This window comes from Oreochromis aureus, linkage group 16 (assembly GCF_013358895.1).
Source record: "Oreochromis aureus strain Israel breed Guangdong linkage group 16, ZZ_aureus, whole genome shotgun sequence".
Lineage (NCBI taxonomy): Eukaryota > Metazoa > Chordata > Actinopteri > Cichliformes > Cichlidae > Oreochromis > Oreochromis aureus.
This window is the reverse complement of record NC_052957.1, coordinates 7430507-7455063: the sequence shown is the minus strand read 5'-3', so window position 1 is coordinate 7455063 and position 24557 is coordinate 7430507. Positions and strand designations below refer to the sequence as shown.

The following is a 24557-nucleotide window of genomic DNA, read 5'->3' as shown; positions in this document are numbered from 1 at the left end:
GCGGCCAGGATTTAAGGAAACCAACAGTGGTCATTGGCTGGAAACAGTAATCAAACCAAGTCACATGCTCAAATCTGCTGTTTTTCTTGTAGACAAACAAAATTCACAAGTCGCGTCGCTTCTACGTTGATTCCTTTTGGGGAATTTGCTTAAATGGCAGAGCCTGTAGTTTTTCTAAAGAGGACAGTCAAAGGTTAAGTAAAATACCTCTGGATTTTTTTACACTCCAAATATGTGACACAAAAGTACAAAAACATTCGTGCAAAAAAGGAAATGGAGAGGGACATTTTTTTCACTCTCTGTTGTGTGGAATATGTGACTGCAGCACTGAAGCTGTCTCTAGAATGAGCCTTTGTCAGTTGGTCCAAACAGATTTCACATAAGAAAAAAATGCAAGGACAGCCAGCAGTGCCCAGCTGGATGTGTGAAAGGAAACTTTTCCAGCTAAAGCCTCTGCAGTCTTAAAACAGGGGATTCCCATAAAACTACTGCTGTGCTGTGTTTCCCATTAGAAAGTGCATAAAGAACCTTTTAACATTACAATATCTTTATTCTAATCTTGGTCTTACTTAAGAATCATTCAATAAAAATTCACTAAGTGAAAAGACAGTAACCACAATATTAACACTCATAACAAAAGTGGGCTCCTATTTTACCATCTAATGTTAAATTCTGGAAACAGAACCACAAATGTTTCTGATGCAAAAAATTAATAAACAAGGATTGTGCTCACTCCCTGTCTGCTGGCTGAATCTGATGACAGTCATGATGTCAGTACAAGTTTCCATACCCAAATTCTAAGAAATAAACATAAAAAAGAGAGGTGTGTAAATTAAAGATTCTCTTATATTAAAGTTGTTAGTGTATGTGAGAAAATAAACTGCCAAATTTATGAATCAAAGTGCCAAACTGACATAAAAAAAATCACAAATATATACAAGAGAAAAACTCGGAAATATATGAGAAACAACTAAAACTATAATGGAAATTATCCAGCAGTCTGTGGTAGTGAGTGGCATCTATTTTGCTGTTGTCTGGGGGCAGCATTAGTGCCAGAGATGCCAGCAGGGTCAACAAACTGATCCGCAAGGCAGGAATCATCACTGGTCAGAATTTGGAGGCGTTTGAGTCAGTGAGGGTCAGTGAACAAACTTCTCTCCATCATGGAAAACCCATCACACCTGCTCCACTCCAACATTTCTGAGGCAGCAGAGCTCCTTCTTCCTCACAAAGATATTTTTGTGTTTTACCTTCATGCACCTAGTTTTCTTAAATTTATAATGTACATATTATTTTTTAATGCGACTTGCACTTACCTCTTACAAAATGTCAGGCTTACTTTTACTGTTTTTAACTAACATTATTTTTACTTGTTTTTTAAATCAAATTTGTAAATATATAAATTCCTGCACATCTCAACGTAGAAGGTCCTTACCAGGCACCGGTGACACTTTTATTTTCACAGTGTTATTTATTTGTTGTTCGTTGTTGGCTGTGCTATTTTTACTCAAACTCTTTTTTCATGCTGCTGTAACACAAAAATGTCCCCTCTGGCTTAAATCTGTCTGTCCATCTATCCATCTATCTACAGCTGCAGAGATATGGTTAGGCTAATGTAAATACATTAACACAAGAAAGATGAAATTGTTCTCAATAATTTATATCCCCTGTGGTCAGAGACAAATATCATGACAAAGCAGGAAGAAAACTGCAAAAACAGGTTAAAACTTCAACACAGAGATGATCCAGTTAGTCCAAGTTAGTCATTAATATGATGCTGCATGCTTTGGATTAGATTCTATAAAGAACTTAGCACTATCACGACCATTTATTTAAGCTAACTAAAAGCCAAGATGACAAGATGACAGACTTGTATCTGTTCAGAAAAACACGAGACAAAGTAGTGCAGCATGTAAAAAAGACCCAGCAACACAGGATGAGGTACACAGACACATGCACACACACACACTTGGACGTAGAGACTCAACTGATACTTCATCAACTTTCAAGTTAATATAGAGAAAAACTTTCAGTGAAGGCATGGCTCTCTTCCAGGGCATCTGAGTACGTTTCCTGCTGTTACAGGCTTATCGCAGCATTGAAAACAGGACCTTTCCCTACATGCTTTCCAGTGTGTACAGGAAACAAGGCCCAGAACTCCTGAAAAACCAGGAAGAGATAATCAACAGGTCCATGTCAAAGTAAATTCTTAATCAAAATGGGCCTAAATTCAAACAATAGTGAGAAAAGGCATAAGGAGATATTATTTCACTCTTTCAAACAGTTCGTTTTCAGTTTTCATTCCAAATTTTTAAAAAGTCTAAATGGAGTCATGATCTCTGTGACTTGAGTTAAAACTTAAAAGTTAAAATGGAATAAATGCAGTAAGAGGTTTGTTTGTATTATAAGTGGAACGAATTGAATAGTTCAGTTCTTGTGAAAGAAGCTGTCTTTTTTTCCTCTTAAAAAACACCTTAAAATTATCACATTTTTAGAAATAAATATCAAGTATGTGTCATTACCAAGAATACAAATTGTATGTATGTATTTATTACAAACTGTATATAAAGAGACTTCTTCTACATTTAAAAAGTGAAGCTGATGTACAATTGCCTTAAATATGCATTCCTTCCAATGACCAGAAGGGGGCAGTCCAGATGATTACAAGTTGTTTGTTTGTTTGTTTGTTTGTTTGTTTGTTTGTTTGTTTGTTTGTTTGTTTGTTTGTTTGTTTGTTTGTTTGTTTGTTTGTTGATGCTGATGTATTTGTATGATACATGAATATTATTGTCTTTTTGGGACTCACTCAACAAAAAATGACTTAAAACAAAATTAAAGCCACACACTAGCAGTTTGTGAAGAGGTGCCATTTCCATGTTGTTGGCTAACATGGCTTAAATAAATAAAGACAATATTTTAACATATGATTTACTGATTAAACTGTCTATTGTAGTGTGGCTGAGAAACATGTCTCACAGTGTCACAAGCCAAAATCACCGTTCTGTTTCTGGACTGCTGACAGAATGCTGTTTAACACGTTTTTTTTAACAAAGCCCCCTTAAAGGAACAAACGATCGAGGGAGGGGAATCACTCCCTGGATCAGTTCAGGTGGCTGTTTCTGTCTGAAGAGGAGCCAGAGCAAAGTTGAAGTGTGGATAACTAAAACATGTTTAGTAATTACTCAGTACTTTCCAGAGAGAAGCATCCAGGGTTAACTGGACTGACGAAGGTTCATTAGGGTGGTGGAGGGGGACAAGCAGGTGAGTTTTGCAGGAAATTTTCCATAATTCAAGATATTAGCACCAAGCACTTAGACTGACCTGATTACCATGCTGATTGACAGTTGTGGCTCATTATGGTCGTTCAAAAGTCGACCACTAACTACCAGATGGAAGACAGGCATAGCAAGTGAAAGGAGGAGGTGGGAAGGCTCACCCACCGGGCAGGACAAGCGCAAAAACTAACCACAGCCACCAGCAAGGAACCAGCAGTCAAAAAAAACTTGAAACACAGGGGCAACAGAAAAGTATTAAACCTCAGTGTTTCATTGTAAACAAGGTTTAGGGTTGGGGTGATTTATGACGACTTTGTTATTCAAGGATTTGGTCAAAATATATTGGCATTCATACTAAGCTACAGAAAGACATTATTCTGAAAACGGGTTCCGTTGAGTTTGTGCTGCTTGTGCTTGCACAGGTTTCAGACTAGACTGTATAAAAACATAGACATATCCAGCATGACATGAACACAAGTTAATGAAGTCCCATTGAAGTTAGGACATAAGCTGCCAGCAAAACATAACCTGTTTAATTGACTGTTGTAGGAATTTGTTGATAAAACATTTCTTTTTATTTTTTTATTTTTTTTACTCCACTAAAGGCCATGATTTCAGTTTTCTGTGCCTTCTCTGTGTTTCACATCTGGTTATTTTTTTGTCTCTGTGCTTCATGTTTCCTTTGATTCCAGGTCTGTCATGTTTCTACATCTTTCTGTCTAGTTTGCGTCTTTGTGAACTGTCTCATGTTTCCTGTTTTACAGTCTGTGTCCTGTTTTCAGTTTTGCTTCCCCCTTGGTCTCGTTATGTCTGATTAGGCCCTCCTGTTTCCCATTCCCTCATTACTGCCTCTTGTATTTAAGCCCTGTGTTTTCCTTGCTCTGTGTTGTGTCGTTAACCTTTATGTATACTCTCTCTGTTCTGTGTGTTCCTGGTGAAATTCCAGCGAGTCCAGTTTAGTTTCTAGTTCCTGTTTGATGTTTTTGGTTTATTTTGTAAAGTTAATTTCTTATGAAAAATTTCTCTGGCAAATAAAGCTGTGTTTAGAGTTTAAGTCCCGTCTCTGAGAGTCCTGCATTTAGGTCCAATCCTGCCTGCCACACAACACATATCATGACACTATAGGTCATTATCGCAGAGTTCCATGTAGAATAAATAAAATTTACAGTTCCCTGACGCTATGTCCCTATTTTCTACTCTCCATGTGTTTCCCCCTGCTGGTGATTATAAACAATGCATGTTTAAGGCACTTTTGCATTGGCTTCAAACTACATCCATATTCTATATACCTTCTATGCAACACAGACACACAAACTTGCTAATTATTGCTAACTGATTACAAAAATGGTAGAATTAAACTCATTAAAACCAGCTTCTTGAATTTTATTTGTCTCGCAACAAGTTGTAGCATTTGTCAGATTAGACAGTTAAAATGTTTCAAAAGGCAAATAAAGCTGAGATAGTTCAAACATCAAGTGAAAAGTCTATTATTAATGGTATTTATTGGTGTTTATTATGGCTGCTTAGTTTGTTTTAAATATGTGACCTTAAATCCATCTGTCTGAGCACATTTTGAAAGATCGCCATCGAGTCCATTTAAATACAGAAGATGAGAGGAATTTATAAACACAGTGTAAGCCCCTTATAAATTCTGTTGTATGAAAAGTTAAAGGATGAGTTAATTTTAAGCTTTCAGCATTGTTGCTAGACATTTCTGCATTCATTTTTCATCATATGTAACAAAGTATTAGGTATAACAACTCAGTATAAGTTTATAAATAAACTTTCTTTTTATAGGACTTTTTAATACAAGCAACAGTCACAAAGTGCTTTACTGAAGTAAACTGATACAACTAGCTGGTGCCAAAGGCAAAGTGAATACACATAAATCACGCAACACAACACGAAACACAAACACCACCCTAATGCCGATATGAACAGTTGTGATTTCAGCTGCTTTTAAAAGATGTCACAGAGTCAAGGGTGCGGCGAAACAGACTAGGAGCAGTTCCATATTATACATGGGGGCCTAACCTCATAAGTTGATAAAAGTAAAAACTGAAATTTAAACCTGACAGGAAGCCAGTGCAAAAGCTTTAAAAGCAGGGTGATACACGAAGACTTATGAGAGTGAGTTAAAAGCCTTATAGCAGCATTTTAAACAGACTGGAGGTGATTAATAGATGTTTTATTTAGACAAGAAGTGCATAATCCAAAAATCCAAGCAAGAGGAGATGAAAGAGTACACAGGTTTCTCCAGTTCATTTTTGAGACAGTTCTTAGCTCAACAGTATTTCTTAAATGAACAACAACAACAACAACAACAACAACAACAACAACAACAACAACAACAACAACAACAACAACAACAACAACAACAACAACAACAGCAGCATTTTACAGACTTAATGTAAGCATCAAATGTCAAAGACTGATAAAAAGTTAAACCAAGGTTCCACATGCTATCTTTTAGACAGGATGAAAAGGACCCTAATCACTATTGGATTTTGCCAATAATGTTTCAGGAGTGATAATTTGTCACTCTGTTTAGTGGCAAAAAGTTATTTGCCATCATTTAAAATGGATAACTTGTCAATTTGTGAGGTTTAAAAGAGAGGTATAGTTGAATGTCATCTGCAAACAAATGTTAAGAAGTGACTTTGCTATACTATGACCTAATAGGAGAATATAAAATGTAAATAACAAAGGACTTTCAGATCCTCGAGGAATGCCATATGATAGACAAGCAACACTCACCAAAAGCTTCCCACGAAAACCAAATAGGTTGAAGTGAACTATCATGCAGTTTAACTTATGGAAATGGAATCTGATGGTCAATAATATCAAAGGCTGGGCTGAGGTCAAGCAAAACAAGGACTGATCTCTTACCTTATCTGCTTATCTGCAGCCATCAAAAGGTAATTTGAGACTTTTAATAGAGCAGTTTCATTGGATTTTTTAACTTTCTGAAACAAGAATGAAATTCGTCAGGAATATTGATCATCTCCAAAACATTCCTTAATTGTGTCCCAACAACTTTTTCTAAACGGCTGGCCATTGCCCCTGCAACTAAAACACTTGAAAAGATGCAGCTTTCAAATTGTTCAAATTGTTCCACATTTGGCTCATCTTTTGAACAGACAGTTTTTTATAAGCCAAACTTAATTCTAGTATGGAATGTGGATATTGGGCTAGCTCAGCCTTTCCATGTCTTGAAAGAAACTACTGTATGTATATATGAATCCACCCACCGGAATGTAATAAAGTCACAAAAATGTGAAGTGCAAAAAAAAACTGTGTTCATGTTTATTTATTGCACAGGGAACCGATAGGGACTAGTGGTTGCACAAACAAGAAGATTGGATTGCTGAACCTGTCACATGGCTCAAATCAGCCCTTTTGGTAATACACACATGAGCTGAGGGAGGGAATGGGAGCAAATCCTAAGTTTATGAGAGGAGAATGACATAAATGTATTACCAAAGAGAGGTCCTCTCAGTTCAGTCCCTGTTGATTTTCACATTATGTTGGATGCTGTACCTAATCATCTTGTCTTTGTACATTTTCATCATCATCTATGAGAAGTTTCTCCAAAATCCTACTTTCACATTAGTGACTGTAATGATTTCAAAACAAAATAAGCACTTCCAAGTTGTAACTCAAAGCTTAAAATTTTGGCTTTGTTCTTGAACCTGATTGCTTTCTGACAAAGAAAACTGATCCACCTGCTGTGTTAATAACAAGCCTACAACTAGCTTGTGTTTCTAAGTACTCTTTAAACACAGCAATGCATCAATTATTAACAGCAGTGACACTTTTTTGTTTGTTTGCTTTTTTCCCATGTTAGAAGATCCAGTGTTGTTCTTTTCAGAACTATAATGGAGGACATCAGGTATTAATTAAGGAAGGTTAATAGCTCTGTAGTCATGCATCAGCACTTTTTCATCAAACTCAGGATCCACTGCATGTGACTGGATACTGGCCTTTAAATAACCTCCTGATCACGGCATGTTCTGACCATCCTAGTGATCTAATGCCCCCAAATAATTGCTTGCAAATTGATTGATTACCATTAATCTGGTATTTTCCTGACAAAATAGCAGTTCCAGTATATTTGAATAGTACTATGGATGAGGTCTGGGGGGGGGCAAAGCTTAAAGCCAGACCCTTTGAAGTAAAGTCAAAGAAGGCGGAGAGGAGGCTGTCTCCCCGGCTTTTCTTCCTCTTGGTTAACAAGACATGTGATTAGCATTGCTGTCTGCTACTTAGTTTTTGCCCTGCAGTCAGCCTGGTCTGCCTTTAGAGGAAACACTGCCTGCAGGCAACTAAACCACCACAAAGGTAAGTCAGTGTCTTGTTAATGTGTTCATATCTCCTGATTTGTAAGAACCGTGTTACTTTAATTGTCGGGGATTTGACTTATGTCACTGGGGCAAACTTATGTCTTGAAAGGTTTTAATTTTGAATGAAAAACACATCTTTTATTTTTTTTAAGTAACTGCATTGGTCAGTTTTCTTTAATCTCCTCAAAGGTTGCAGAGCGTGTAAACTGACTTTATGAGAAATAAAGAACTTGTTTGTTATCGCTACAGTTTCTTAGAGTAAAACTATCCCAGGACTGATGTCTCTAAACCTGCTGTAAAACCTTCCCTTTGCAAACACAAGGATTGCTGCAAATCCCCTGCACCTGTTGAAGACTTTGCAGGAACAATAAATTCACTGAATTTCATTTCAGAATATGTTCAGTTTACGGACTGCAGGAAACAGGATTATTAAAAGTAAAGTGTGATATTGATTGCTTTTGTGAATTTTTAACCTTCTTATTCACTTCTTCACAATGTTTACTTAATACAGCACAGTGAAATCAGTAGCTCACACCCACTTGACAAATACACGTAGAGGCAGCATAGACAGCTCGCCTTTTAACATGTAAGAGTTTAACTGTGGGAAAATTGTGAGCAATGATTTCAATGAAACTTGTTTTTCTCTCAACTGGCGCGCTTGTTTTTAACATTACTGCCCACTTGCACAAGCAGAAATTAGATTTGGTTGGCCAGTCACGTGATGGAAGAGTTGTTCTTGCATGGCCTGTGGAAAACAAGACAATTATGTGACCATCCAGAACATTCCTTCACTTATTTATGTGTATCACTCTGTCAGCTTGAGTGGCCTTACCTCATCCTCTGAAAGTAATGCATTCTGAAACCGAACCATGTGAAATATTTTGTCGAGGCTCATTATAACAGAGACTTGATTAAAATCCTGCAGTGATGTGATGGTTGAGCTCTGCCAAAGCTTCCCAGATCACAGGACAGATCCATGTAGCTCAGAAGGTTTAAGCGCTTAATATAGTGGTCTGATATGTTTGGGCAAAAGAGTGGAAAATGTTCTTGACAGCAGATTTCCCCATAGGACATTGTTTTCAGCTCTTGAGTGACAGCTTGAGTGACTCACAAATACAATAAAGCTTTTCTATGGACACAGGAAGTAAATGTACTATACTGTACTGTGAAGTCCCATTTTGAGGCTTTGAAACCTTATAGCATTTTGACATTTGCCAAAAGTAATCACTATAGGGTGGAGTGCAGTATTAGTATCAGTCAAAGCCAAGCAACAAGCCCTAGAGGTTTGAAATTGACAAAGACTGCAGTTCTTCAACTGGAAATTTGAGGCTAACTCCAAAAGCAAGTCAGTCAACACAGAGTGGCATAAAAATCATTAAAATGCCCAACTTTACAGAATATATGCCCCCTGGGACAAAAAGTGTTTCTGTTTTTAGTTTCTAGTAGCCCATGTTCAGGTTTATTTGCTTAAATTTCCAGTGGAGGTTGCAAACCAAACTTTAGCCCTCTTCAGTATCTACTGGGTCTTTGCAACCCATTGAGGATTATAGGTAAGGTTAGAAGTTGGCTTAGGTTTTAGTTAACATGTACTCAGTTTGTTAAGAACTTCACCTGTTTAAACTACCCAAATAGAAACTGTCTAAACAGCCCTTTTAACAGGAAACACTCCAATTCCAAAAAGTATCGGAATTAACTTGTTTCCCATTTAGCATTGAAGCTAAAACAAACCCAATACACACACTAGCTGGGTTGACGGTGACCTGATGGATCTTAAAAACTGTGATAGTTGGTCAAGTTTTCACTCCATGCGAACACCTTGCAAATGCTAGGTCCGGCCTTTCTTTACTCTCAAATAGCCTTAGCTCTAAGTGTCATGGACTCAACAAAAAGAAATCTGAAGTTCTTGTTGATTGCATGATATCATTTGTCCACACTTGTTATCTGTACATGCAGCATGCATGTACAGATAACACCCATTCCAGCATGTTCCTGATTCTACTGGATTTAGATCTAATAACTGGCGAGGCACTGCAGTCTACTAAGATTAAGGTCATGTTCATGAAATTAGTTTGAGATGACACATTGTCATGCTGGCAGAAGCCATCAGAAGACAGTGAACTGTGACCACAAAGAGATGCACATGGTTAGCAGCAATTATCTGACAGGCTCTGGCATTCAAACCTCAAGTGATTGGTATTAAGGGGCCTAAAGTGTTCAGTGTAAACTGCTGACAGAAGGCATAAATACAGCCTGAACCTCATCATATGCAACAATGCTTTTAAAAGCCAAAGCTGGCATCTGGAACTGTTGCAACTCAGTTTGTCTAAGGCTGAGCTCTAGATTCAGTCCCCTATGTCTTATAGAATAGAATAGAATAGAATAGAATAGAATAGAATAGAATAGAATAGAATAGAATAGAATTCAACTATTCTATAAGACATAGGGGACTGAATCTAGAGCTTATTGTAGTCACTATAGGAAGAGAACATTTTCAGCGTATGCAGGGATGACTTCATAAATCTGAACCTGACCTTTAATATTAAAACATTCTTTTTCTCATAGAGTAAAGTTAAACAGGACATGTAATGCATATCCATGACCTGTGCTGTTTGGTTAGATGTTGCAAACTCAGTTCAGTGAGTCAGTTCAGAAAGTTGTTTATCAAATTCCACTTCCACTCTCCACTCACACGTACATTGGACTTGCAGGGACATTTACATGCAAACCTTGTTTAAAAAATCAGTTTTAAACTCTTCGCTTGCACTAATAAACATGATGCAATCATCCCCAAAGAATGTGATAGAATTTGATCACTCACATGTCATGCTATAAACCTCATCATTCTGAGTTCATCTTAAACATTACTGTGCATGCAAAAATGTTTCCATATTGTTATATGCCACGGGGTGCTATTAATGCTGACTAATGACTTAAACTACTTCTGTTTGTTACAGCCCCAAACCAGGGAGACTGCCAGTTTGCAGGCATCAAGTTCACAATCATGCCTGGCAGCACTGCAGGCAAGAAGCTTGATCTTTCCAAGCTCACAGATGAGGAGGCTCAGCATGTGTGGGAAGTTGTCCAGAGAGATTTTGATCTGAGGAAGAAGGAAGAAGACAGGCTTGGGTAAGTTCACTTATTTCTCTGTAATTTGTCATTAGTGTAGATGTCTGGCTGGTGTTTATCGAACTGAATTATTTGGCAGCAGTAAATCATAAACTGTTTAACATTCTCTACCAATTTCAAGATGGTTGGAGTTTTTCCCACAAATGGGTTTATCTTTAAAACTCGACAATAAAACAGACCCAGATAAAGTTACACAAACGAGTAAACAAATTGAATTAAACTTCTTTAAAATGAAATCTCTTCTACTACTAGATCTCCTCTTGCTCTTGTATGTATTTACCTTTATAATCTGGGTTGGTAAATTGTGGGACTTTATTCTGCTAACCTAATCTATCCCACATGCGTATGCTGAACAAGGATTACATGATTATTGTATGTGAAACACTGTTGATTATTTATGAAATTAAGCTCTGCATCCAGTCATGCAGCTTTGCTTATTTGGTTTCTGGTCACTATTTTTGCACCACTGGCCATTTTCAGTCCTGGGGTGAAGAGGTTTTGTTGAATCTGCTGGCATGTTTTAGTTAGGCCACATGTCCTTTGGCATGTGCCCTTTGGTGCGTGGCTCACTGGGTTATGCGATTAATGAGACTGGGCTGTCCAGTGTGATCTCACTCTGAGGTGTCGCATCAGGGCATTTTGTCAAATGTCATGTGCATCATTACTCACAATGTGTTTTTTAGCTTTAGGGCCTTAATGCGCTGCCCTTGGTAAAACAGCCTGCCTAGAAATAACTTGCCTCATTTTTGTAACCTGGACTGTCAACCTAAGGATGTTGAAGGAGTTACAGTGGTTGAAAGTTTAACAGCCAGGTGATTGTGAGACCCATCATGTTTGAAAATTGTGTTTGTTCTATCTTGAACATGACTTTTTAGCATTTTACTTTCAAATTTTTGGCAAAGATTAATCTCCCTCCAGGTCACAACAACTCATTTAGGGTGTGGAGCTAAAACAAAGCCCCACCATAACTCTAATCCTCCTCCTAATCCTAGATCCTGTGACCTGCTGGATGTGAAGAGGTTAAAGTAGTACCGTTTACACCACCCATTTATTCTTGTTCATAAAACAGCATTACTCTAGCTTCTGATACATTTCAGATTAGACTGGCCTATGGTAGTGGAAACCTACAAATCCTCTACCTCCACATCTATTTCATTTGTGAACTTTCACTCCATCCACAGTTCATGTAATATTATTAAAGCTGTGCAGGGCAACAGCTGCAGAACAGACACATGGCAAACCTGAACTGAAAGTTTTTGATGTGTGCTATTTTTTTAACTATGGCCATCACTTGTACAGTATGCTGGGAATCTATTGCTCTAAGGCCTCAAAAATAAAAAGCAGACGAGGTGTAGGCATCATTTTCAATTACAACATCCTGAATGATAATTATACACTTTTCCCCTCAATGACTCAAAAAACAGCTTTAAGGTTAACCAGTGCCAAGTCAGCACTAATTGCCTGTCAGCTGGTCAGCCTCCTGTTCTTTTTCAAATTTGAACGCACCAGACACAAAGCTCATATAAAAGCCTCTTTTGAAAAGCAGTCAAATACAACTTCTGTCTCCCGAGCCAGCAGCTAACTGTCAGATGTTCAGTAAACTGCAGACGAGACACACACAGTGGTAAAGAGTGTGTGCTTTGCACCTGTAGTACACACGTTAAAGAGTTGACAGAGGTCACAAGATTTTTTTAATTCATTTTTCACAGCACTAACCTACGTATATCACACCCTATATGTATATTTGAGTGTCATGCAATCAGGCTGTGTTTTGCTTGTGTAGAAATGTCCCTCAATGACATGACACGAACACCAGCAATCAGGTACGAAGAGTGAACACTGCTTACCCAGAGGATTTTGAGTTTTAATTCTGGACATTTATGTGTGCTCTATAAGATTTTTGTTGCGAGTGTGGTGAATTTTGGACATTACAAATATATGCCCACTACTAAAGCACCAGCATGTTTTATCAATTAGAAATTCAACTTTTTGGTTTTAAAAGGAAGTGGACAAAAAATCTTTATTCAAATATGACTTTGAACAGAAGCCAAATCTCACATTACCTTTCACTGCACCAGGGCCCTCACATGAATAACATAGATCTCAAATCATGTTGTGCTATAAGAACTATTTATTCATAAAATATGGATCCTCATACAGTTTGTTTGATGTAAATTGAGCAGACATGATGCACTGACAGGAAAAAGCGAGCAGACAAATTTTGTTCCACATCCCCAACAGATGATTCAGTCATTTGATACTAATTCACTGACCTCCTGCTCACACGCCTTGTTGGCAGCATTGGTGGATGGTTTAGAAATCAGGCTATGGGAGGAAGTCTATGGTTGGAAGAAATTTTAGAGGGAATTTTAGAGGGAAGTTTTAGTTTTAGAGGGAATTTCCACTTCACCTTTCACCTTTGGATGATCAGTGCAGGGCAGCAGCAGCAAAGGTCCCCATTTAGACCACAAATGATATAGCAGCCATAATGTTTTTTAGACAAAACAAACATTAACAAACAGTAATAAAAATATTGCCAATAAATGTTGTGCATGGTTTTACCCTAAACTGCAGTTTCTTCTTTTGTCTACACTCGGCTTTAGAAAGCTTCACACCGATGTGGTACCCTTTGTCTGCACAGACCAAAGCAAAGTAATTTGCAGGCTCAACCCGGTCTCACTTTGAAGATGTCACGTTGTTCTGTCTGTTCAGCACAACCTTAACAATGTAAGGCACAGATTAGCCTGTAGCATAGTTTCCAACATGCAAGGTGGTTCCAGGGGTCTCTCAATGACTGAAACAGATGTAATTAGACCACAGAAAAGTGTGCTCCAATTGGTTTCATCACTGTCGCGAGGGTAACAGAGGAAATGCCAGAGGAACTTCTTGCAGATGGAAGAAGTTTGCCTTTTAATGTGAGGCAGCAGTCTGAGAACCCTGGCCTCAGATGATCTAGCCTGTGACGACCTAGTTTGTACACTCACAGTGTTGCCTCACAGCAAGAAGGCCCTGGGTTCAAATCCACTAGATGGCTGGGGTCTCACTGTGGTGCTGTTCTACCTGTGCCAGTGCTGCCAGGTACTCCACAGTCCAAGGACAGGCCTGTGTTAGGTTCATTGGTGTTTCTAATTTGGGCATAGATGTGAATATGAGTGTGAATTGTTGTCTGCCTTTCTGTTAGCCCTCAACACCTGTCTCCAATTGGTTTCATCACTATCACGAGGGTAACAGAGGAAATGCCAGAGGAGCCTGTCATAGTCTGTAGTATACCATGCTTCTCACCGCATGACACCAAGGAAAGTTTCTAGCTCCCTTGTGAGTCCCCCAGAGTGGATGGATGGTTCCTGATTCAGCAATAATGTAGACGTACAGCGGATGCACTTTAAACGTCCGCACTTTAGCCGCACTAGCACATCTCCGATTACTTCAGATGCACTTTTTGTCATTTTTTTCTGAACATATCTAGGCCAAGTCTCATCAGAATCACTCGTGCTAATTCGGAAAATTTGTGTATTTCTGCAGTTTATTATTTTGTTGTTGCACCCAGAGAAAACTGAATTGTCTGGAGTCTGTTAAACAAAGTGCTTTCGCCTGTCTACATGTCCACAATAAGAGTCTTTTTCTCACTAATTTACTTAGAGTACATTAACAGTGAACCTTCGTGTCTCCAGTATGAATTACCCAAAATAGAAGGCAATGAAAAGCGGGATGGACACAGACTACAGGACAGGACAGTTTTAACCATTTGGGTTGAGGTCCCTGCCAATGTTCTTCTTCAGCTAGTTGTTTTCCATTTAGATGAGCCAGTTGTTTGCTTCTCAGGCAACTGTTGTTTTCATCCAAGTCCTCTGTGATCTATAAAAAGGTGCAGATTTTCATGTGGTTTACATATAAAACTGCCCACGCCTAAATCGTGCAAAACCACATCTACTGGATGGATCACAAAATGAAATATTTTGGCAATGATTTATAATTTGCTTTGTTCACTAAAATAACAGACATCAACACACTTCCTAAGTGTTAGACCTTTATTTTAAGTATTTGTGTATCTGGCAATATGTTTAGCTGTAAAACTTTTTTATTTTTTTGAGTCACATCTTATTGTGAGAATTTAAAAAAAAAAAAAAACAGGCAAAATCAGACAATAATGCTGCACTAATCAATATTTTATTACTTACAGTAGATCAAATGACTCTGTGTAAAGAGAAAAGACTTATCTGGAAAATTGTTGGCTGAACTGCTGGTCACAACTTTACAAGGCAATGTCACTGTTTTGGTTTTTATATGGGGGTTTTTTGTTTGTTTTTTTGTTTTTTTTACATGCTTATACCATCTCTCATTCTTTTGGTTTTCTGGTCTGTCAGTTTACTGTTTGGTTTCACTGTTAACACACATCAATCAGCTGTTTCAGCCGAAGTTTTCCTCTGTTGTAGTTAGTGTGTTTTCCCTGTTTCTCACCCAGCTGGGATAGCCTCCAATCCCACGAGATTCAGAACTGAAGACGCAGTTAAGAAAAGGAAATGATGGATGACTGTTTTTTGTTTTTTTTTTGTTAGTTTTAAATAATGCACTTATGTGAAAAAGAAATTGCACCCTTTATAAGTTCTAAGATTTACATATTTTGACCAAATTAACTCAATTCAGAACCCAGTCTTCACCAGGTTTTAAAATTAGGCAAATACAACATTAGATAGACACAACATATGACATAAAACACAGTGGCATTATTTATTTAACAAAAATTAAGGCAAAATGCAGAAGCAGTGCAAGAGGATAACTGCAGTCAAATCAAATGCACATGATTTATTGATCATCAGTAGATGTGAGTACCTCTATAAAAGTCAAATTTTATTTATATAGCATATTTAAAACAACAACGGCTGACCAAAGTGCTGTACATTTAAAATAATCAAAGAAGATAAAAGCATGTGAAGACATGGCAAAATTTAAGGAAAGAAGCATGAACTGAGAAGATTTGAATAAAAAATAAGACAAATAAAAGTAGTGCAAACTCATTCTGATTTAAAAGCCAATGAATAAAAGTGGGTTTTCAGACAGTGTCTAATGTTGGGGAGGTCCTGATGTGAAGCGGCAGTTTCTTCCACAGTTTAGGAGCAGTCACAGCAAAGGCTTGATCTCCTCTGTGCTTTAATCTGGACCTTGGTACAGCTAGGAGCATTTGGTCCACAGACCAGTTGTATACCAGTTCAAAAGATCATGGGATCTGCACACCCGCATTGCATGGGTGTTAATTTGAAAATAACTGGCAGCAACTGTAAGAATGCTAGTATGGGGGATATGTGGTCTAGGTGAGATTAAATGAACACATGAATAGCTCTCTCAAAGTCTCTGAAACAGGGGAATGGCTTCACTTTTGCAAGTAGCCAGAGATGAAAGAAACTGGTTTTGATTACAGAATTGATCTGTCTATCAAAGGTTAGATTACTGCCAAAGTCATAAAGGTCACAGGGACCAAACTCAACGACCTCTGTTTAAAGCCATCCATGCCTTAACATCCTCCAAACGATGTAGTAAAACCTTCAGAGGACTTAGAAATTTACATTTCAGTGGTAGGTAAATCTGTGAGTCGTCTGCATAACAATGAAATGAGATGCCATATTGTTAAAAAAAAATTGAGCGCATAGCTGGCATGTAAATTGAAAAAAGGACTGGGTCAAGAATGGACCCCTGGGGGACGGATGATGTATCCCCCAATCTAACAGAAAAACTTCAGTGGGACAGATAAGATTTGAAGCATTCCAATGCAGTCCCTTTGATTCCAACACAACGTTCAACCGAGAGAAAAGAATCCTATGATCTATGGGATCAAAGGCAGCACTGAAGTCTAACAGTATTGAAATGGCAATATCTCCCAAGTCAGTAAATGTTAAAAGGTCACTGAAATGTCAGTTTCAGTGTTGTGGTGAGTTTTAAAACCAGACTGAAATACTTCACTAATGCCATTTTTATCTTGAAAGGTCTGGAGCTGGAAAAGGACAACTTTCTCCAGGACTTTAGAAAGAAAAGGCCATTTAGAAATTGGTCTGAAGTTGGATAAAACTGCTGAATGCAGATTTTGCTTTTTAAGAATTGGTTCTACCACTGCATGTTTAAAGTCATAGACTGAAGACTGCTATTGAACATAGAAATCAAACTCATACTCACATCATCAAAAACATCTTTCAGTAAACGAGATGGAACAATATCCAGAGTACCTCTTGTGGGTTTCAAGTTGTTGACTACTTCATTCAGTAATGAAAAGGACACGGGCTCAAAGTGGTCAAAAATATTGAACTTAGGGGTCAGTAGCAGGAGGGATAATATGAGACCTGATATCTGCAATCTTATTAATAAATAATTTCAGTAAGTTTTCCCACAGTGCTTTCGATGCTACATGGGGACCAGCAGTAGGTAGATTAAGAACTGAGTTAATAATGCTAAATAAAATATTGCGTGTGTGACAGTTATTAGACATGATCTTAGAGAAATACTTTGTTTTTCCTGCTCTTACAGCCTTCTGATAATTTAACAAAGACTATCTAAGTACATCAAAAGATACCTGAAGTCTGTTCTTTTTCATTTTTGCTCAGCTTATCTACACACCTGTCTGAGTTCTCTGGTAGAATTATTCAACAAAGGCTGGGTTTTAGGTTTTAGACTCCTGGTTGTGAGAGGAGCAATGGAATCAAGGATTTCCAAGCAGGTTGACTTAAACAGAGAAAGTAGGCTGTCAGTGGTCAAGTGGGTGGACCTATTAAAAAGTAAGAGATGATTACAGTTTTTTGTAAGAACAAATAAAACAATCAGCTGTATCTGCAGTAATCATACGAGTTTGGTATTTGGGTACATCAGTCTAACAGACTGAGAAGAAAGAGGGAACTCAAATATTACAGGCATGTGGTCAGAGAAATCAGTGTTGCAGATTTCAGTGTCACAGAGAGTCAGGCCACTGGAAAGCACAAGATCCAAGGTATGTCCACATTCATGTGTTGGGCCTTTAACTGACTGAACAAGGTTAAAAGGGCCAAAGTCGAAAAGAAGAAAAATTTTGACTCTTTTCTGTTCTGGAGCATTCAGACGTCTTAACAGAATGACAGATATCAATGGTGATTTGTGATCTAGTGTTCCTGAGAATCAATCTGGGAAGGGTTATAACATCATTTCCAAACAAGACTTAATCAACATCTCTTGGATGAACAAGGCCAAACTGACCATGTTTGGCCATAACACCCAGCATATCTGCATCTTGCCGTCACTGAGTCAACCATGAAGACAGAGAAAGCTCAGTCTGAAACTGGGTCATGCAAAAAGACAATGATCCAAAGCACAGCAGCAAATCTACAGCAGAATAAAGGAAAAAGAAAGAATAAAAAGTGCTCTAAGTCCATATCTCAACCGGACTGAAATGCTGTGGTGGGACCTTAAGAGCGCTGTGCATAAATGAATGTGTGCAAAGTCCAATGTCCTGAAGCACCGTTGTAAAGAAGAGTGGACCAAAAGTCCTCCACAATAATGTGAAAGACTCAAAGTCACATTATTCCAAGTTATTGCTGCTAAAGGTGGTTCTACAAGCTGCTGAATCATGGGGTGTGTTTAATTTTTCACTCACTGCTTCTTCAGTTTGACTCACCTTTTGTTAAATAATCCTAGGGTGTAATTATCCCATGTGTTGTTGTTAAACTGAGGTTTTATTTTAATATTAGAACCTTGTAACCAGGTAGAAGCAAATCTTTTCTTTTTAGGTACTGATATATAAAACCTTAGATTTGTAATATGATACACTTACAGTATTTACTTACTTTCACATATTTCAAATAATTAGGTCAGTTCCTGTACTCCCAAAAGCTCAGGCTGCAGCCTGCTTGTAATAATTGGTTCTATGCGTGCATGTATGTATTTTCTTGGATTTTAATGATGAGAGCACATATCCCTAATATCCCTACAACTTGTCTTAGGCACAGAAACCTCACACACCTGCTGTTTATGAGGAGTAGCCAATCAGACGAAAGTTGACCTAAAGTGGGTTAGCGTTATTTTAACAGACTGTTTAGAAGTCCAAAGGGCAGCATCTGCTTCTTTCCTCAGAAACTATTATTTTCCAGCCCTAATCCTCTGTGTATGGGAGTCACCCTCCCTTTTTACGTCTCACTCCTGATCTTTTCCAATTGGTTAGATCTAGTTTATCGTAACTTGTCAAATAGAACTGAGTCAGCAGGAGAATAAAAGATGATGATGTTACTAAGACTCTCTACACCAGCTGAGTTAAGCTAGACAGAGTCAGATTTATGTGAAGAGCCACAGAGAGAGATCGCCATGTATGGGAACAGGCAGACAGCTATGAAGACTAAAGTAACTAACTGAACGCCTGGCTGCCGCACCCGGATTCCTGAGCTTTGCCGGTTAAAAAACTCTGCACTACCTGCTTTTAATCAAATACTGGAGAGCGCTGGGGAATACACGAAGGTTTTCTATAAAGCATAGGCATTTAAGCATAAAGATGCTTAAATGTTTAGAAAATTTGTTATTTTATCCATCTGTTGTTTTTCTTTTCTTCGAAAATGAAATGCGTGTAGTCTATCCTAGCAGTCATGGGCCAAAAGGTAGCAGAGAACCCAGGCGAGCACAGGGAGGACATGAAGCCTGCACACAGGCAGGCTGGGTCAAATCCAGGACCTTCTTGCTGTGAGGCAACAGTGCTAATGCTGCATCACTGTGCTGCCCAAGTTATTTCAACTATTTTTAATAAAAACAATTTAATGGCCACCTTTGTTTTACTTTGTTTTCCTACTTTTATAAAATAAAATATCACTGAAGAAAAATATAAGACTCTTTGAATCTTACTTTTTATACTACAGAGGTACATAACATACTCTGCATATACTTGTGTGTTTAATAATGGCGTTTAAATATTTAGGTTCTAGTAATCTGTATGTTTACAGTTTATTGAGAAATGTTTTTACTGTTAGTACTAGTGAATATATTATTTATATTAGCAATGTGTCAACGTTTTGTTAGCCTTTTGCTTATTGTTGGCAGTGCTTTTTGCATTTATTTATATTACATATTCAGCTCTGTACAATTACTTTACTGTACAGCACTTTGGTCCTGTGCTGGGTATTTTAAGGTTTTTTATAAATAAAGTTGGATTGGATAATTTATGACTGTGCAGCATTCCTTAAATGATTAGTTCATGTATGCAATAATACCTGTAAAATGTAGGCTAGTTATTGACCAGCTCTTATATGTGGTCACTTTCGTACCCACCAGTGGCACAGTGGGACAGATTTGACTATGATCATATCTGAGTAACATGTCCTTCTCAGATAGCAGTAAAAGGTGTGTACACAGGCTGTATATCAAAAATGGACTTATCAAAAAGAAAACCAACTGTGCTGAATAGACTTCAGCACAGTCTATTTATTTGCTAGTGGTCCTGTTTAAAGCCAAAAAGTACTTTAGAGCAAGTGCAGCCTGTAAGTGCACAGGTCCCTGACATGATTATTGAAGAAGATAAGACAAAGCTCATAGTTAAGTCTGTTTGGAGAACTGGACCCAATGAGAAAATAGGCTTAGAAATCTAAAGAGTGAAATAGACAAATCAACAAAGACTGATGGCACCAGTGTGCAGTCCTGCTCAGTTCTACTGAAGAATTAAGCCCCTTTTCGCTCATTGTTTCAGCTATGCAACCTGCAGGTTATGGTTTTGTCATAGTCTTGCTACTCTAATGGCATTCAGCAGCAAACATGAGCTGAAAATTTAAAAAAAAATTAATATACACTAAAACACTGGCACCAAGCTACAGAAAGACAAACTTAGCAGCAACATTTCTAAATATTTTTCTCAGGAGCTGATCAAATTTTTGAAGTAACCATTCAAATGGCTCTTAATCAAAACCTTTTGTGTTGTTGCTGGAGGTCTCCATTGCCCCTAAGTAGGATAATTGCCATTGAAAAGTGTAAAGCAATAATTTCTTGTGCTTTCATGACCTTCATCAGTCATTGGAAAATAAAAAACTTGTTGCCGTTTTTGGGGAGCACCACTTATAAACTTCTGCTATCCTCCCCTATTGGCATGCTGCTGCACACGTCTTTTGATAGTTGACTTTGCAAGTCATGCCCCAGTGCTTGGCGGGTATGGTAGTTGCCTACAGCACACATGTGTGGTTGAAATCATAGAAGAGCATCTTGTATACCAGATTTGTGGGATTTCATGTTTCAGAGGAGGGTAGATTTAAGAGATATTACTTTTAAATCGCGCTGCTAATGGCCAGCAGCTGTTTCTGCAAAAGGTTAAAAGAGGCTTACAAAGTATCCCATTTATCCCAATGATCTGGGCTATAATTTAAAAAGCATGGCCTTTAAAAAAAATAAATCTTTAATAAACAATAAGCATCTTCTCATCCTCACTGGGTGTTTTGCCAGACTCCACCCACGCTGTGTGACATTTGGGAGTTGTTATCTGAATTTTTCCACTGCACTACTGTCAGCATCCTTCAGCACCGAGTGAAGCTGTTACTTATCCAACAATCAGCAAAAGTCTGAATTAAAAACGTTGCAGAACAAAATGATCTGACTCAAAGCAATGAAGTCATTGTTAACACACGTGCGAGCAGATTCCAAGCCACACAGAGAAGAAGAAAGATGCCATTTGAACAGAATTACAGTAGAATTTTACCGAAAGCTTTGAATTTATTGTACAGTTGAAATTCTGAATTGAAGAAGGTACTGATTAAAACTTTACAATAATAACAATATCAAAAGTTTGACGTTACATTACAGCAATTATGATGTAATTTTGACAAAAAAGTCACAGTGAAACATTTTCCTCTTCGAGTAACTCTAGAAACTTGCTAGAATTTTCTCCCTTTACTAGCTTTTCAGTGTAGCAGGCTGACATGATTATTTAAAAAGACGTGCCAAATAAAGCTATGTGTTGCCATCCATGTGCTGACAGCCATCTCTTTACTCGTGTCAGCCAAAATTTGACTCATAAAATCTTTTTTTAAATGCAGCAGTATGAGCTTTGTTTTTGCAGCTATAAAAACACAAAGTGAGCACTGAGTTAGAAATTAACCTTCAAATCTTTTTCATGACATCTAAATTTTTATTATTTGAACATCTGGGGGAAAATGTGTTTTTTAAATTGTCTCGGACTCAGCAGTGAAAGCTATGGTTAGCTTAGTGAAGTATAAATACTTGAGTCAAAGGGGGAAAAACTTTGTCCGGTGGTGTCCAGGGACACAAAAATACACCCAAAGCAGCAGCAGCTAATGGTCCAAAGGATTCATGAGTTGAGTAATTTGGAAATGGCGTGAGGGAAGTCCAGTCCTGCCATAAGATTTTTGATAACCCAAAGTACAACTGAACAAAGTTATGAATGAACTAGCATCAATGGATGACATCAAGACTTTTTTCAGACCACTGAAGATGACATACCACATAAAGGAAACACAAAAAGCTAACTGTCTTATGGCTTTAACTGTCTGCAGGTGTGTTAAAAGCATTTACTATGGCTATTTAGCTATTTACTATGACCTCAACCAATAATAGCAAGGGGATTTTTTGTATTGTGTAGAAATGATTGATAAGACAACAAAGGCAATGTGTATGTTAGTGTAGTTCTGCAGTGTCTTGTTCTTGATGTTGGATATGGACTGTCAAAAAATGCAATCTGCAAAAGGACTGATCACATGACATGGAGGCTATTTCACACAGATATGAATATAGGTCTGTTTTGTCTTGCCCTTAAGCACAAAATGGTTCATAGTTACTGAACGTAACCAGTGTTGCAATGTGTGATGGCCAAACCCATGGCCACACTCTAAAGTCGGTAACTCCTGTGTATTTTCATTTCTTCATTTGAACACAATAACTCACTTTAGTTTCCAATAAGTTTATTGATTGGTTTGGATACATTTGTTCTATTTGTAAGCGCGCACATTTAGTTTGCTTATGTATTCATACCAGTTCATTACTTTGTTTGATTTTTAACTAACCTTTGTTTCTTTTACTACTTACCTGCCATGAATCCTGGGAGTTGCCAGACAAAAGGTGATGGCCAGGGTTTGAAGTTGTCAAATACAAAGAGGGATAATTGGACCGCACCACCACTTCCTGCTGAAGGGGAGAATGTGTATTTCCTTTAATTAACAAAAGCTTTTGTGTTTGATTAGATATTTGAGTTTAGGGTTTAGTGGTTTTTGATTTTCTTCTTTGATCTTTAGTTTATTAACAAACTAGACTGTGCTGCATCATTTTTGTGATTTATGATCGTGTTTTGTTTAGTTACCACTCGTGTGTCATAGTGGTCTGATCAGCCATTATATATACCCTTGTGTGTCATTTCCTGTTTAGGTCAGTTATGTTTGTTTGGGCAGTTGTTTGGTTTGTTAAGTTTGCAGGTCTTTGACTGAGTTGAGTTTTGTTTCTTTTACCTCTTTTATGACTTCAACATTTGTTGCTTTTGTAAATATAATTTTTGGGTTAAATAAATGAAAATCCAGTTTTTCTAATAATTCCTGTGATGACTCCTGCTTTTTCAGCTTGGTCCATCACACAATGTATTCTGGTAGAATTGCAATTCAAGTATTACTCAAAATCTGCAAAAACCCGAGGTCTAGCAAATTTAATGCAAATCAAATTTGTCTCATGCTTTTTGTATCCTTTAAACTTTTAAACCAACCACTACTGATCTAAATTGAAGACAGATATATTTTGCCATTATGCTTGCTTTAATCCGTATCTAATTTAAGAGAAAGTGGTGTTATTTAGTAATTAAACCACCATTTGGCTGAACAGCAATTAGAGCCTCCATTCGTAAGCTCCATTAATGTGTTTGTTTAAACGCTTATATCTGCAGTCAGTCCATAGCAACACTGTTAGTGTTTCTCCATTTTAACAGATATAAATTTTAAACGTCGTTATTAATGACCAGCAGCTGGATTTAGCTGTATCCCTCTTATACCAATCATCTGGGCTAAATTTTAATAAGTTATATCTGCAGTTTACGGGTATATCAGTCACACTTAAAAGCCAAATATGCACTTTGACTAAATGCGTAGGAGATCAGTGTGTTAAGTGCCACAAGCTTTTAATAGTCAGTATAAGCCACATTCCTCTGAGTTTGGATGGACCCCTGGAGTAAAAATGTGAAGTAATTTTCCCTCAAGGATCTCTTGTACTGTATGTATAGCACTGTTTTTCCATGCATGTTCTGCTTTGTCTCTTTACAAATGCATGAAATTGACCTGCATGTTTTTAGCCCGTGACTATTTCTACATTCATAAGTCATACAGTAAATTGGTTAATGATATATCAAATGAACCAGATGTGAAATAAAACTTTCTACCAGGCCTGGAAGATGATTTGTTTGTTGACAGTTTGCCTTCTTGTGGATATGCTAGCCTTTCATATTATTGTGTTATTTGTTTTCAGGGATCTAAAGACCAAGGTTGAGAGGGAAGATACCAAGAAAGAGTTGCTGGGGAACCAGACCAGCCTAACTGAGTCTCATTGCATTCGTTGTCTCCAGCCTTTTAAATTCCTGCTTAACAACAAGCAGCAGTGCCTGGACTGCCAGCTCTACATCTGCAAGTCCTGCAGCCGCTATAACAAGAAGGAGGATGGCTGGGTGTGTGACACCTGTCACATGACCAGGTAGGTAATGACCACTGTAAGAATAATTCAAAAGTAGTCATGCAAACTAAGTGTCATGTTGAATACAAGAAATTATATATTTAACTGTATAAATGCAGTTCAAGTTCAAGTTTTAAAGTAGTCATTTGTGGACTACACACTGTCTCCACAAGCTTCA

At 37.7% G+C, this 24557-nt stretch overlaps 1 protein-coding gene across 1 annotated transcript in view; it reads left to right on the top strand.

Annotated features, from left to right (window-relative positions):
* Nucleotides 1-7550: 7550 nt before the first annotated feature.
* mlphb (melanophilin b) overlaps nt 7551-24557 on the top strand; it is a 42574-nt gene continuing 25567 nt past the window's right edge. Inside the window, exons 1-3 of the mRNA XM_039599569.1 lie at nt 7551-7616; nt 10573-10744; nt 24179-24400. Coding sequence (XP_039455503.1) covers nt 10620-10744; nt 24179-24400 — 347 coding nt within the window. The 5' untranslated portion in view covers nt 7551-7616; nt 10573-10619. The remainder of the gene's footprint in view (nt 7617-10572; nt 10745-24178; nt 24401-24557) is intronic.